This window comes from Mesoplodon densirostris, chromosome 5 (genome assembly GCF_025265405.1).
Source record: "Mesoplodon densirostris isolate mMesDen1 chromosome 5, mMesDen1 primary haplotype, whole genome shotgun sequence".
NCBI classification, from domain to species: domain Eukaryota; kingdom Metazoa; phylum Chordata; class Mammalia; order Artiodactyla; family Ziphiidae; genus Mesoplodon; species Mesoplodon densirostris.
Window position 1 is genome coordinate 85,705,511 of NC_082665.1, and position 16,480 is coordinate 85,721,990.

A 16,480-nucleotide genomic window follows, 5' to 3' on the forward strand; every position below is an offset into this window, starting at 1 on the left:
TTATTGTTGCTAATGTTGTTTGTCTTTTTTCATCTCCCTTCACTTCCTCTCTCTCCCTGTTCCCATCAGATTTGCCAAAGTTTTGTCTATTCTAGTTTTTTCAAAGAGTTAGCTTTAGTTTTATCAAAAAAGTCTTACTTTTTCTTAATTTTTGCTTTTGTTACTAATCCTTCTATTTAAAATTTTTTTTAATTGAGATAGAATTGTAGAATTCACATAAAACATTATATTAGTTTCAGGTATACAACATATTGATTGAATATTTGTGTATATTGCTGAATGGTCACCCTATTAAGTCCAGTTAACGTACATCACCATACATAGTTATACAATTTTTGTTTGAATTAATTGAAAGCTTAGTTTATTTTCAATTTCTAATATGTAGACTTAATAAATTTTCTGAGTATCATATTGGCTCTGTAGCTGGTACTTAAAGCAGTCTTTTTCCACTACCCATTGCATATTTCTTTTTTTTCTCAGCAAGTATCTCAGCTATTTGATTCTCTTGAGTACATACCTAGGTGTAGAATTGCTGAGTCATATGGCAAATTTATATTTATCTTTTTAAGAAACTACCAAAGTGTTAAAGTGGCTGTATCATTTTATATTCCCATCAGCAGTGTTTGAGGGTTCTAGTTTCTGCATATCCTCATCAACACTTGCTATTGTTTCTTTTTATAAATAGCCATTCTAGAGGATAATTTGAAGTGGTATCTCATTGTGGTTTTAATTTGCATTTCCCAAATGACTAATGTTGTTGATTATCTTTTCATGAGCTTATTAGCCATTTCTGTATCTTTTTTGGTGAAATGGCTGTTTAAGTATTTTGCCCAGTTTTTGATTGGGTTGTCTGAAGTTGTAAGAGTTATTAAAATATACACTGGATACAAGCCCCTTATCACATATGATTTGTAAATATTTTCTCCTAGTTTATCTTTTCATTTTCTTAATGGGGTCTTTTTTAAAAATTGTGAAATCTACCCTCTTAAGTTTTTAAGTGTATAATACATTATAGTTGACTGTAAGTACAGTGTTGTACAGCATATCTCTAGAGCTTAATCTCTTGCTTAACTGAAACTTTATGCCAATTAACTAGTCACTCCTCATTTCCCCCTCCTCTCTGGCAACCATCATTGCACCGTTTAATTCAATGAATTTGACTATTTTAGATATCTCATATGAGTAGAATCATGCAGTATTTGTCTTTCTGTGACTGGCTTATTTCACTTCGCATAATGTCCTCAAAGTTAGTCCATGTTTTTTAATTTTTTTAATTTTTTTAATTTTTTGCTTTATAACAAATTTAATCAGTTATACATATACATATGTTTCCATATCCCCTCCCTTTTGCGTCTCCCTCCCACCCTCCCTATCCCACCCCTCCAGGCGGTCACAAAGCACCGAGCTGATCTCCCTGTGCTATGCGGCTGCTTCCCACTAGCTATCTACCTTACGTTTGGTAGTGTATTTATGTCCATGCCGCTCTTTCACTTTGTCACAGCTTACCCATCCCCCTCCCCATATCCTCAAGTCCATTCTCTAGTAGGTCTGTGTCTTTATTCCTGTCTTACCCCTTAGTCCATGTTTTTGTACATTGTAGAATTTCCTTCCTTTTTAAGGCTGAATAATGTTCCATTGGAGGTATATATCACATTTTAACCATTCATCTGTTGTGGAAACAACCTAAATGTCCATCATCTTGGCTGTAGTGAATAGTGCCGCAGTAAACATGGGAGATCTTGATTTCACTTCTTTTGGATAAATACCTAGAAATAGGATTACTGGATTATATGGTAGTTCTATTTTTAATTTTTTGAAGAACATCTGGACTATCTTCCATAGTGGCTGCACAGTTTTAAAGGGTTCCAGTATCTCCATGTTCTCTCCAGTACTTATTGTCTTTTGTGGGGTTTTTTGGTAATAGCCATCCTGACAGGTGTGAAATGTAAACTCATTGTGGTTTGGATTTGCATTTCCCTGACGATTAACAACATTGTGCTTTTTTCATATACCTATTTGCCATTTGCACATATTCTTTGGAGAAATGTCTTGTTCCTCTGCCTGTTGCTTAATTGGGTTATTAGGGGTTTTTTTTGCTGTTGAGCTTTAGGAATTCCTAATAGATTTTGGAGATTAACCCCTTTGCAGATACATGGTCTGCAAATATTTTCTCCAATTCTGTAGGTTGCCCTTTCATTGTGGTGATTGTTTCTTTTGCTGTGTGGAAGCTTTTTGAGTTTGATGTAGTCTCAGTTGTTTATTTTTGTTTTTGTTTTGGTGTCATCTGTGAAATCATTGCCAAGACCAGTGTCATGAAGCTTTTTTTGTATGTTTTCTTGTAGAAGTTCTATAGTTTCAGGTCTTACATTTGAGTCTTTTAAATCTGTTTTGAGTTGATTTTTGTAAGACGAGTTCAGTTCATTCTTTTGCATGTGGATAGCCAGTTTTCCCAATGCTGTTTGTTGAAGAGACTATCATTTCCCCACCGTGTATTTGTGGCACACTTGTTGAAGATCAGTTAACTGTGTATGTGTGGATTGATTCTATAGACTTGTCTTTTTGTTGATACCATACTGTTCTGATTACTGTAACTTTGTAATATATTTTGAAATTAGGATGTGTGATGCCTGCATGAAATGGTGTCTTTTGAATTGTGAAACTTCTAAATTTTGAAGTCTAATTTATCATTTTTTAAATAGCATGCTTTTGGTGTCATGTTTAAGAACTCTTGTCTAATTGATATCAGAAAGATTTTCTCCTGTTTCTTTCAAATGTTTTATAATTTTAGCTCTTACATTTAAGTCTAATCCTTTTGAGTTAATATTTATGCATGGTGTAAGGGTCTAAATTCATGTTTCCCCATGTGGATAGCCTGTTTTCCTAGTGAAAAGACTATTCTTTTCCCAATGAATTGCCTTGGATGCTCTGTCAAGGATTTATTGACTATAAATGTAAGGGCTTATTTCTGGATTCTCAAGTCTGTTCCATAGATCTATATAATTTATCCTTAATATACTAGTACCTCACTGTCTTGACTACCTAAAGTTATTGAGTTTTGAAATTGGGAAGTGTAAATTCCTGACAACTTTGGTCACTTTCAAAATTGTTTGGCTATTCTAAGTTATTTTAGTCTTCCTAGTTAGCTGAGTTGTTTGGAAGAATATCTCTAAACATTTCTTAGCAGGTAGTTTGCTTTTAGTTATCTCTTTGCTGCTGATTTTTAATGGTACTGCATTGTGATCAGATAACATTGTAGTAATTTCTGCTGTTTGGAATTTATTGAATTTTTTTTATTCTTAGTATGTGATTATTTTATGAATATTCTATGAATTTTTGAAAATAACAGTCTTTCTTGGGACCATGTTCTACAATGTCAATTAAATCAACCTTGATACTTGGTTTTTCAAGTTCTGTGTATCCTCCCTATTTTTGGTCAGTTTGGTCATTTTGGTTTTGATAGTCTTATATACTGGTCTCCCACAATGATTGCACATGTGTTAACATTTGTTAATTTTATTCTTTTTAATAGTTTTTGTTTTCTGCATCTCAGTGCTGTGTTATTAGATGAATTCCTATTGTCTTCTTGGTAGATTGTTTCATTTATTACATAAAATATCCTTCTGTTTAATATTGTTTTCTTTTAACCTTGATTTTATTTTGTTTGAAATTTAAATTGGGCATCTTGTTTTGTTTTGTTAGCATTTATCGGATTTGTCTATCCTTTTGTCAAACAAGTCTTTAAGTGATAACGGTATTCCTACTGTGCTATGGCTAGAATATTATAATTGTTTAATATGCATTGAATTTTTGGTATAGTCATGTTAGTAGAGGAAAATCTTACTTTGTGGTATTATTTTAACATGGCTTATTTCTTTAAAAGATGGTCTGGATTTCTATTATTCCTCAAAACAACATGCTCAGAAGATGGTAGAATTTCTTCAGTGTACGGTTCCCACTAGGTATGTTTTGAACGTACATGTGATTAAATCCCGGGAACTGGGAATGAACTTAGATCAAATCCATTCTTCAGGCTTTAGCATCCTATCTTAAAATGCTTAAATTATAGTAGGAATACTTACACAGTTAGTAAGCATTTATTGGATTAGGCATTTTAAGGGAAGTATTAGCCAAAGAGCATTAACAATCTCTTTGGGGAGCTAGACCTCACCCCACAATAGTAAGCACTGTAGTACTGAACCACTGATTGAATATGTTTAAATAAGCGAGAAGAAAAATGGGGGTAGAGGACTTTGGGGAGAAACTTCATGAAAGAGGAAGAACTTAAGCTCATAAAATGGGGAAATTTTCAAAAGTAGAGTTTGTATTGAAAAGTGAGATTAGTGTGAACAATGACTTGGGGCAGGCATTAGTGTGGCTTTTAATGGATGCTATATGTAGACTAGATTGGTCTAAGCCAAGGGCATGTTTTGGAGGTTTTCAGTAGGTAAAGCTGAAAATAGGTAGGGTGCAGTCAGATTGGTGAAGGTTTTTAAATGAAGTGGACGAAATGAGGGTTCACCATAGCAGGCATCTGCTGTTTCAGACCTTGGACAGTAATGATTTGATTTGATGAAAATTTATATTCTCGAGACTATACAAGTAAGGACCTTTGTTTTTTTATTACGATTAACTTTTTCTCTTAACAGATACAAAGCCTCACAGAGACTGATCTCTCAGGATGTCCATAGTAACACATACAATTACAAAAGCACTTTTTCTGTGGAAATTGTTCCAATATGCAAGGTACTTTTTCTCATTTAATTAATCCATGTCCTTCTTTCTTTTTTTTTTTGCGGTATGCGGGCCTCTCACTGTTGTGGCCTCTCCCGTTGCGGAGCACAGGCTCCGGACGCACAGGCTCAGCAGCCATAGCTCACGGGCCCAGCTGCACCGCGGTATGTGGGATCTTCCCGGACAGGGGCACGAACCCGTGTCCCCTGCATCGGCAGGCGGACTCTCAACCACTGCGCCACCAGCGAAGCCCAAATTAACCCATGTCCTTCTTAATTGGTTTATATGTAATTATTAGGTCCTGGTTTCCTTCTGGGATTGGTTAAATATTTAGAAAACTTCCTTAATGATTTCTGACACATTTCAGCCATGTTAAAAAGATGTTTAAAAGTAATCATGCTTAAAATTATAAATTTTTGGTGTACTAATTAAAAGGCCTGGTAGCAGTGTTTATGGTGCGAATTCCTTAAACTTTGCAATCCTAGTGGACACTTGATAGTTCTGTGAAACTTTGAATACAGGAAATTACTTTAAAATAATTATCAGTGAACCACTTTGTGGAATATATGCAAACTGGATTTTGGCATGATAGAATTAAACAGTATTGTGGAAAGGAGATCATAGAATTATTTTTGTGATTTTTAAAAAAAATTATTTATTTATTTTTGGCTGTGTTGGGTCTCCATTGCTGCACGTGGGCTTTCTCTGGTTGTGGCGAGCGGGGGGCTGCTCTTTGTTGCGGTGCGTGAGCTTCTCATGGCAGTAGCTTCTCTTGTTGTGGAGCATGGATCCTAGGCACGCAGGCTTCAGTAGTTGTGGCTCACGGGCTTTAGAGCGCAGACTCAGTAGTTGTGGCACAAGGGCTTAGTTGCTCTGCAGCAGGTGGGATCTTCTTGGACCAGGGCTCGAACCCATGTTGCCTGCATTGGCAGGTGGATTCTTAATCACTTGGCCACCAGGGAAATCCCTGTGATTTTAAAAATATAATCTGAATAACACTTAAGACATAGGTTATCATTTCATTGATTGTACTAAGGTAAAACTCTGCTTTAAAAATATAAATGAATTAAAATTCAACAAATAGTTATTGAGGATCTATTGTATAGAAGGCTGTGTGTTAAGGATTATGTAGTAGAGGTCACTGCCACGTAGGAACTTGCATGTCCATGTTTAAATCACTAATAATAAATGCCATAATTTATTGTGAGCATTCTACATAAAGCTGTTATCTCTTATACTTATTATTATAAGTATATTTCACCTCTTCAAGTCTCATAACAACGGGAGTAAATCATATCATCATTTGAAGATGAGGAAGTTGAAGCTTGGGGAGGTTAGATGACTTGCCCAAAGTTACATAACTACAAAATGATTAAGTCAGGATTTGTGTCTAGGTCTGTGACTTTGAGGCTTTAAAGTTATTACTAATTTATGGTGTAGCACAGTACCAGGGATGAAATGATGGCTTAAAACCGAGTCAGCAAATTTTTTCTGTAAAGGGCCAGATAGTAAATATTTTCAGCTTTTAGGCTATATAATTGGTTTTGCAACTACTCAACTGTGCTGTTGTTGCACAAAAGTAGCCATAGTTAACAGGTAAATGAAGGGCTGAGGCTGTGTTCCAGCAAAACTTTATTTACAAAAATTTGGTCTGAGGATCTTATTTGCAGACTCCTAGTTTAAAACAGTGAACATTTTCCTGGTGCAAAACTGGGGAAATATGAATCTAGGTGTGAGGGCGTATTTAGGCCATGTGTATTAAGTGCTTTGAGTGACTCACACAGGTATCTGGATAAATACACAGTGTAAAGAAGTTTTTTCATTAATCTTTGGAGACTCTTACTAAGTTAAAAAAAAAAGAAAAAGGACTGAAGTAGGTGCCATTAGGGAGGCACAGAATGTTCCTTCAGTGGGGGAGCCTTGTAAATAGATACAGCTTAAAATATAACCCAGATCCTTTTTATATTTTAATAACGGCTTAAAAACAGATAACCACATTGGTGGTAGTATCTCCTGATGCACACATAGTCATATGTGCTTTTAAGGGGGCATTAGATCTTTGATTTCATATTGGTACATGTAGACAAGAAGGAGGAACACGTGGCTCCTCTGAAATTAATTTTTTCATAAATAATGGTTATTTATTTTTTTAAAAATTATTTTTAGCTGTGTAGGGTCCTCATTGCTGCATGAGGGCTTTATCTAGTTGTGGTGAACGGGGGCTACTCTTTCGTTGCGGTGTGTAGGCTTTTCATTGCGGTGGCTTCTCTTGTTGCAGAGCGTGGGTTCTGGGCGCGGGCTTCAGTAGTTGTGGCACGCAGGCCCTAGAGTACAGGTTGTGGCGCACAGGCTTAGTTGCTCCGCGGCATGTGGGACCTTCGCGGACTACAGGTCGAACCCGTGTCCCCTGCATTGGCAGGTGGATTCTTAACCACTGCGCCACCAGGGAAGTCCCTGAAATTAATTTTTTTTTTTTTTTTTTTTTTTTTTTTTTTTTTCTTTTTGCGGTATGCGGGCCTCTCACTGTTGTGGCCTCTCCCGTTGCGGAGCACAGGCTCCGGATGCGCAGGCCCAGCGGCCATGGCTCACGGGCCCATATGGGATCCTCCCAGACCGGGGCACGAACCCGTATCCCCTGCATCGGCAGGCGGACTCTTAACCACTGCGCCACCAGGGAGGCCCTGAAATTAATTTTTATAGAGATTAAATGAAGGCACAAATAGATTAGAAAATCACTCTTCTTCTGGTGTTTATAATACTTTGCTTGGAATTTAAACTATATTAACATAGAGTAAAAAGGCATTCACACTTGAATAAAATTGAAACAAACTTAATAGTTTGGTGACTAGGATCTGGAAAATATTTTTTAAAGCATTTTTATTAAGACATATTTCCATCTTAAGAAGGTGTAGCTTATTTTCTGTTTCTTTAAGGTCTGATTCTTTTTTTTTAGGCCCTTTGTTGATACATAGAATTAAAAATGACATTTTGGTTTGGGCAAATGCACTTGGATCAGCTTTACATTGATGAGTGTTTACTGGAGACTGTTACTTAGGATTTCCTTCACACTAAATGTTAGTTCTTATGCCTAGGATAATGTTGTTTGTCTGTCTCCAAAACTGGCACAAAGCCTGGGAAACATGAACCAGATTTGTGTGTGTATTCGAGTAACCAGCGTCATCCATCTCATAGATCCAAATACCCTACAAGGTAAGTTTTCGAAACTATTTGCCTTGACAGTTCTTTCCAGCAAGCAGTAATAATTTGTTAATGTTGTTAATTTTATCAAGCATTCTTAGTAACATTGTTTTAAAAAACTACTGTACAATGGTTAAATTTTTACCATACAGTGTTTTAAAATACTGGTATTTTTAAAGCTTTTAATAAGTTATCCTTGTATTTTTTTGTTTGAAGAAAGATTTCTGTGAACTTTAACATTTTTATTAGTTGTTTTCCATTTAGAGTATAATTGCTTTACAATGGTGTGTTAGTTTCTGCTTTATAACAAACTGAATCAGCTATACATATACATATATCCCCATGTCTCCTCCCTCTTGCATCTCCCTCACACCCTCCCTATCCCACCCCTCTATGTAGTCACAAAGCACCGAGCTGATATCCCTGTGCTATGCGGCTGCTGCCCACTAACTATGTATTTTACATTTGGTAGTGTGTATATGTCCATGGCACTCTCTCACTTTGTCCCAGCTTACCGTCCCCCTCCCTGTGTCCTCATGTCCATTTTCTATGTCTGCGTCTTTATTCCTGTCCTGCTCCTAGGTTCTTCAGGACCATTTTTTTTTTTAGATTCCATATACATGTGTTAGCATACGGTATTTATTTTTCTCTTTCTGACTTACTTCACTCTGTATGACAGACTCTAGGTCCATCCACGTCACTACAAATAACTCAATTTCATTTCTGTTTATGGTTGAGTAATATTCCATTGTATATATGTGCCACACCTTCTTTATCCATTCATCTGTTGATGGACACTTAGGTTGCTTCCATGTCCTGGCTATTGTAAATAGAGCTGCAGTGAATATTGTGGTACATGACTCTTATTGAATTATGGTTTTCTCAGGGTATATGCCCAGTAGTGGGATTGCTGGGTCATATGTAGTTCTATTTTTAGTTTTTTAAGAAACCTCCGTACTGTTCTCCATAGTGGCTGTATCAATTTACATTCCCACCAACAGTGCAAGAGGGTTCCCTTTTCTCCACACCCTCTCCAGCATTTATTGTTTGTAGATGTTTTGATGATGGCCATTCTGACCAGTGTGAAATGATGACTCATTGTAGTTTTGATTTGCATTTCTAGTGGTGTTGAGCATCCTTTCATGTGTTTGTTGGCAGTCTGTATATCTTCTTTGGAGAAATGTCTATTTAACTCTTCTGCCCATTTTTGGATTGGGTTGTTTGTTTTTTTGATATTGAGCTGCATGAGCTGCTTGTAAATTTTGGAGATTAATCCTTTGTCCCTTGCTTCATTTGCAAATATTTTCTCCCATTCTGAGGGTTGTCTTTTGGTCCTGTTTATGGTTTCCTATGCTGTGCAAAGGCTTTTAAGTTTCATTAGGTCAAATTTGTTTATTTTTGTTGTTATTTCCCTTTCTGTAGGAGGTGGGTCAAAAAGGATCTTGCTATGATTTATGTCATAGAGTGTTCTGCCTATGTTTTCCTCAAAGATTTTGATAGTGTCTGGCCTTACATTTAGGTCTTTAATCCACTTTGAGTTTATTTTTGTGTATGGTGTTAGGGAGTGTTCTAATTTCATACTTTTACATGTAGCTGTCCAGTTTTCCCAGCACCAGTTATTGAAGAGGCTGTCTTTTCTCCACTGTTTATTCTTGCCTCCTTTACCAAAGATAAGGTGACCATATGTGCGTGGGTTTGTGTCTGGGCTTTCTATCCTGTTCCATTGATCTATATTTCTGTTTTTGTGCCAGTACCATACTGTCTTGATTACTGTAGCTTTGTAGTATAGTCTGAAGTCAGGGAGTTGGTTACTCCAGCTCCATTTTTCGTTCTCACGATTGCTTTGGCTATTCAGGGTCCTTTGCGTTTCCATACAAATTGTGAAATTTTTTGTTCTAGTTCTGTGAAAAATGCCATTGGTAGTTTGATAGGGATTGCATTGAATCTGTAGATTGCTTTGGGTAGTATAGTCATTTTCACAATGTTGATTCTTCCAATCCAAGAACATGGTACATCTCTCCATCTATTTGTATCATCTTTAATTTCTTTCATCAGTGTCTTATAATTTTCTGCATACAGGTCTTTTGTCTCCTTAGGTTTATTCCTAGATATTTTATTGTTTCTGTTGCAGTGGTAAATGGGAGTGTTTTCTTTTTTTTTTTTTTTTTGCGGTATGCGGGCCTCTCACTGTTGTGGCCTCTCCCGTTGCGGAGCACAGGCTCCGGACGTGCAGGCTCAGTGGCCATGGCTCACGGGCCTAGCCGCTCCGCGGCATGTGGAATCTTCCCAGACCGGGGCATGAACCCATGTCCCCTGCATCGGCAGGCGGATTCTCAACCACTGCGCCACCAGGGAAGCCCTGGGAGTGTTTTCTTAATTTCACTTTCAGATTTTTCATCATTAGTGTATTGGAATGCCAGAGATTTCCATGCATTAGTTTTGTATCCTGCTACTTTACCAAATTCATTGATTAGCTCTAGTAGTTTTCTGGTAGCATCTTTAGGATTCTGTATGTATAGTATCATGTCATCTGCAAACAGTGACAGCTTTACTTCTTTCCTATTTGGATTCCTTTTGTTTCTTTCTCTTCCCTGATTGCTGTGGCTAAAACTTCCAAAACTATGTTGAATAATTGTGGTGAGAGTGGGCAACCTTGTCTTGTTCCTGATCTTAGTGGAAATGGTTTCAGTTTTTCACCATTGAGAACGATGTTAGCTGTGGGTTTGTCATATATGGCCTTTATTATGTTGAGGAAAGTTCCGTCTGTGCCTACTTTCTGCAGGGTTTTTATCATAAATGGGTGTTGAATTTTGTGGAAGGCTTTCTCTTTATCGATTGAGATGATCATATGTTTTTTCTCCTTTAATTTGTTAATATGGTGTATCACATTGGTTGATTTGCATATATTGAAGAATCCTTGCATTCCTGGAATAAACCCCACTTGATCATGGTGTATGATCCTTTTGATTTGCTGTTGGGTTCTGTTTGCTAGTATTTTGTTGAGGATTTCTGCATCTGTTCATCAGTGATATTGGCCTGTAGTTTTCTTTTTTGTGTGACATCTTTGTCTGGTTTGGTATCAGGGTGATGGTGGCCTTGTAGAATGAGTTTGGGAGTGTTCCTCCCTCTGCTGTATTTTGGAAGAGTTTGAGAAGGATGGGTGTTAACTCTTCTCTAAATGTTTGATAGAATTCGCCTGTGAAGCCATGTGGTCCTGGGCTTTTGTTTGTTGGAAGATTTTTAATCACAGTTTTAATTTCATTGCTTGTGATTGGTGTGTTCACATTTTCTATTTCTTCCTGATTCAGTCTTGGCAGGTTGTGCATTTCTAAGAATTTGTCCATTTCTTCCAGGTTGTCCATTTTATTGGCATAGAGTTGCTTGTAGTAATCTCTCATGATCTTTTGTATTTCTGCAGTGTCAGTTGTTACCTCTCCTTTTTCATTTCTAATTCTATTGATTTGAGTCTTCTCCCTTTTTTTCTTGATGTGTCTGTTTAATGGTTTCTCAATTTTGTTTATCTTCTCAAAGAACCTGCTTGTAGTTTTATTGATGTTTGCTATCGTTTCCTTCATTTCTTTTTCATTTATTTCTGATCTGATCTTTATGATTTTGTTCCTTCTGCTAACTTTGGGGTTTTTTTGTTCTTCTTTCTCTAATTGCTTTAGGTGTAATGTTAGGTTATTTGAGATGTTTCTTGTTTCTTATGGTAGGATCATATTGTTATAAACTTCCCTCTTATAACTGCTTTTGCTGCATCCCATAGGTTTTGGGTTGTTGTGTTTTCATTGTCATTTGTTTGTAGGTATTTTTTGATTTCTTCCTTGACTTCTTCAGTGATCTCTTGGTTATTAAGTAGTGTATTGTTTAGCTTCCATGTGTTTGTATTTTTTACAGATTTTTTCCTGTAATTGATATCTAGTCTCATAGCATTGTGGTCAGAAAAGATACTTGATACAATTTCAATTTTCTTAAATTTACCAAGGCTTGATTTGTGACCCAAGATATGATCCATCCTGGAGAATGTTCCATGAACACTTGAGACAAATGTGTATTCTGTTGTTTTGGATGGAATGTCCTATAAATATCAAGTCCATGTTGTTTAATGTATCATTTAAAGCTTGTGTCTCCTTATTTATTTTTATTTTGTGTGATCTGTCCATTGGTGGAAGCAGGGTTTTAAAGTCCCCTGCTATGATTGTGTTACTGTCAGTTTCCCCTTTTATGGCTGTTAGCATTTGCCTTATGTATTGCGGTGCTCCTTCATTGGGTACATAAATATTTACAATTGGTATATCTTCTCCTTGGATTGATCCCTTGATCATCATGTAGTGTTCTTCTTTGTCTCTTCTAATAGTCTTTATTTTAAAGTCTATTTTGTGAGATATAAGAATTGCTACTCCAGCTTTCTTTTGATTTCCATTTTGCATGGAATATCTTTTTCCATCCCTCACTTTCAGTCTGTATGTGTCCCTAGGTCTGAAGTGGGTCTCTTGTAGACAGCATATATATGGGTCTTGTTTTTGTATCCTTTCAGCCAGTGTATGTCTTTTGGTTGGAGCGTTTAATCTGTTTACATTTAAGTTAATTATTGATATGTATATTCCTAATGCCACTTTCTTAATTGTTTTGGGTTTGTTATTTAAGGTGTTTTACTTCTCTTGTGTTTCCTGTGCAGAGAAGTTCCTTAGCATTTGTTGTAAAGCTGGTTTGGTGGTGCTGAATTCTCTTAGCTTTTGCTTGTCTGTAAAGGTTTTAATTTCTCCATCGAATCTGAGATCCTTCCTGGGTATAGTAATCTTGGTTGTAGGTTTTTCTCTTTCATCACTTAAAATATGTCCTGCCACTCCCTTCTGGCTTGCACAGTTTCTGCTGAAAGATCAGCTGTTAACCTTATGAGGATTTCGTATGTTAGTTGTTGTTTTTCCCTTGGTGCTTTTAATATTTTTTCTTTGTATTTAATTTTTGATAGTTTGATTAATATGCGTCTTGGCGTGTCTCTCCTTGGATTTATCCTATATGGGACCCTCTGCATTTCCTGGACTTGATTAACTATTTCTTTTCCCATATTAGGGAAGTTTTCAACTATAATCTCTTCAAATATTTTCTCAGTCCCTTTCTTTTTCTCTTCTTCTTCTGGGACCTCTATAATTCGAATGTTGGTGAGTTTAATGTTGTCCCAGAGGTCTCTGAGACTGTCCTCAATTCTTTTCATTCTTTTTTCTTTATTCTGCTTTGCAGTAGTTATTTCCACTATTTTATCTTCCAGGTCACTTATCCGTTCCTTTGCCTCAGTTTTTCTGCTATTGATGCCTTGTAGAGAATTTTTAATTTCATTTATTGTGTTGTTCATCATTGTTTGTGTGCTCTTTAGTTCTTCTAGGTCCTTGTTAAAATTTCTTGTATTTTCTCCATTCTGTTTCCAAGATTTTGGATCATCTTTACTATCATTATTCTGAATTTTTTATTCAGCTAGACTGTCTATTTCCTCTTCATTTGTTTGGTCTGGTGGGTTTTTACCTTGCTCCTTCATCTGCTGTGTGTTTCTCTGTCTTCTCATTTTGCTTAACTTACTGTGTTTGGGGTCTCCTTTTCGCAAGCTGCAGGTTTGTAGTTCCCGGTTTTTGGTGTCTGCCCCCAGTGGCTGTGGTTGGTCCAGTGGGTTGTGTAGGCTTCCTGATGGAGGGCACTGGTGCCTGTGTTCTGGTGGATGAGGCTGGGTATTGTCCTTCTGGTGGGCAGTACTGCGTGTGGGGTGTGTTTTGCGGTGCCTGTTACCCTATTATGGTTTTAGGCAGCCTCTCTGCTAATGGGTGGGGTTGTGTTCCTGTCTTGCTAGTTGTTTCGCATTGGATGTCCAGCACTGTAGCTTGCTGGTCGTTGAGTCGAGCTGGGTCTTAGCATTGAGATGGAGATCTCTGGGAGAGTTTTTGCATTTTGATATTATGTCGAGTCGGGAGGTTTCTGCTGGACCAGTGTCCTGAACTTGGCTCTCCTACCTCAGAGTTACAGATTTGACACCCGGCTAGAGCACCAGGACCCTGTCAGCCACATGGCTTTTGGGGCCGCCAATGTAGATGAAAGTATAGGTGGAGTCTGAGTATCTGAAATCTGCCTGCTGGGTTGCTGCTGCTGAAACCCTGGAAGCCGGCTCGGATGCTCTGGGCCTTCACCCGGGACAGCATTTGATGGCTTTTGAAATACTTCAGTTCTTTTGTTCTTTAATGTTCTTTGTTTATTCTTAGTTGCAGATATTGATGGCAACACTTTTTGGAGTCACCCTTTCAATAGTTTATGCCATCCCAAACAGCTAGAAGAGTTTATTGTTATGGAATGTAGCATAGTCCAAGATCTAAAACGCAATGCAGGTGCTGGAATGATATCAAAAAAGGTAAGTTCCATCCTGCTTTCCTCCTCCTAGCCTCCAACTTACTGTTTTTGTGTTTCTCTCTCTCTCTCTCTCTTTTTTTTGTATCTTTGTTTTTTTAAAATTTGTTGGTAATTCCAAAATGTGGTTCCAAATAAGCTAACAGCTCATTCAGTTAAAAATGCATTGTGTGTTTGTGTAACATTTGCTTTTAACGTGTGGTCATTGTGATGAAAACTGTCAGACTTATACTATCTAGTAGGTTAACTTATTCTGTTTAATACTGGAAAAATTAAAAAAATATTACTATGAAAGAGCATTTCCTTTCCTTTTGTACAGAAGGACCAAATGACAAGCTTAACCCTCTTTTGCTTTTAAAAAAATTTCAAACATGTTGAATTAAATATATATATATTATCACTAAATTCTGAATGCTTCAATAATCATCTCTAAAACATAGAAGCATTTTCTGTATAATCAAAGTACTATCATACATATAAACTGCATATTTTGCCAGATTTCCTTATTTGTCCCAAAGTGCCTTTTATGGTTCGTTCAAACCAGTGTCTAGTTGGGGACTGTATATTGAATGTGAATATTGTACCTCTTAAATATTTAATAACAGCCCCCTCCTTTTCTTCTCATTCATTTTTTTATGATAACAACTTCCTAATGCAACTAGGGCATTTATTTATCTTGTGGATCTAGTTTTATTGTTTCCTCATGATGTCACATTTTTTTAAACTTATTTATTTATTTTTGTCTGTGTTGGGTCTTTGTTTCTGTGCGAGGGCTTTCTCCAGTTTTGGCAAGTGGGGGCCGCTCTTCATCACGGTGCGCAGGCCTCTCACTGTCGCAGCCTCTCTCTTTGCGGAGCACAGGCTCCAGACGCACAGGCTCAGTAGATGTGGCTCATGGGCCCAGTTGCTCTGCGGCATATGGGTTCATCCCAGACCAGGGCTTGAACCCGTGTCCCCTGCATTAGCAGGAGGATTCTCAACCACTGCGCCACCAGGGAAGCCCCTCATGATGTCATTTAACTTTCTTCCTAATCTCTTATATTTCCTTTAAACTGGAAAATGGTTCTAAAGTCCTATTTAAGTTTAGGTTAATTTTTTTTTGGCAGAACATTTCGGAGGTGATGCTATGTACCTTTTATGATATATCAAGAGACAAGTAATGTTTGGCTGTTTATCTGATAGCCAGGTCTCTCCATTGTAATTGAAGAATTTTTTCCCTTTGCTACTACCCTCCCTCCCTCCCTCCCTCTCAGATCACCTCAAATGTAGCCAGTAGGAGCCCCTTCAGAATAATTTCTATTTCCTTCAGAAAATTTTTTTTTAATGACTTACTTTTTTTAGAGCACTTTTAGGTTCACAGCAAAATTAAGAGGAGGTAAAAGATTTCCTGTATACGCCTTGCCTCCACACATGCATAGCCTCCGCCATTATCAAATGCCCTTCTTCTGCCAAACGAGTGGTACATTTGTTACAATTGATGAATCTACATCGACACATTATAATCACCCATTGTCCATATTTTACATTAGGATTCCCTCTTGGTATTGTACTTTCTATGGGTTTGGACAAATGTATAGTGACATGTATCCATCACTATAGTATCATGCCGGATATTTTCACTGCCCTTAAAATCCTCCGTGCTCTGCCTGTTCATCCTTCCCTCACTCCTAACCCCTGGCAATCACTGATTTTGTTTTTTTTAATACTGTCTGTATAGTTTTGCCTTTTCCAGAGTGTCATATAATTGGACTCATACAGTCTTTTCATATTGGCTTCTTTCACTTAGTAATGTGCATTTAAATTTTCTCCATGTATTTTCACAGCTTAATAGCTCTTTTTTTTTAAAGTGCCAGATAATATTGTTTTGATATACCACAGTTTACTCATTCACCTACTGAAGAACATATTGGTTGCTTCCAAGTTTTGGCAGTTATCAATAAAGTTGCTATAAACATTCTTTTGCATGTTTTTGTGTGGACATGAGCTTTCAGCTTCTTTGTGTAAATACCAAGGAGCATGTTTGTTGGATCATTTGGTAAGAGTATGTTTAGTTTTGTAAGAAACTGCCAAACTGTCTTCAATAGTGTTGGTGTCATCTTGCATTCCCACCAGTAATGTATGAGAGTTCCTGTTGCTCCACATCTTCACCAACATTTGATGTCAG

The 16,480-nt window shown here is 37.2% G+C and overlaps 1 protein-coding gene across 1 annotated transcript in view; it reads left to right on the forward strand.

Annotated features, from left to right (window-relative positions):
- Positions 1 to 16,480, forward strand: part of NMD3 (NMD3 ribosome export adaptor) — a 43,189-nt gene that overhangs the window by 13,215 nt on the left and 13,494 nt on the right. The window contains exons 8-11 of the mRNA XM_060100014.1: positions 3,881 to 3,959; positions 4,647 to 4,743; positions 7,824 to 7,941; positions 14,175 to 14,320. Coding sequence (XP_059955997.1) covers positions 3,881 to 3,959; positions 4,647 to 4,743; positions 7,824 to 7,941; positions 14,175 to 14,320 — 440 coding nt within the window. The remainder of the gene's footprint in view (positions 1 to 3,880; positions 3,960 to 4,646; positions 4,744 to 7,823; positions 7,942 to 14,174; positions 14,321 to 16,480) is intronic.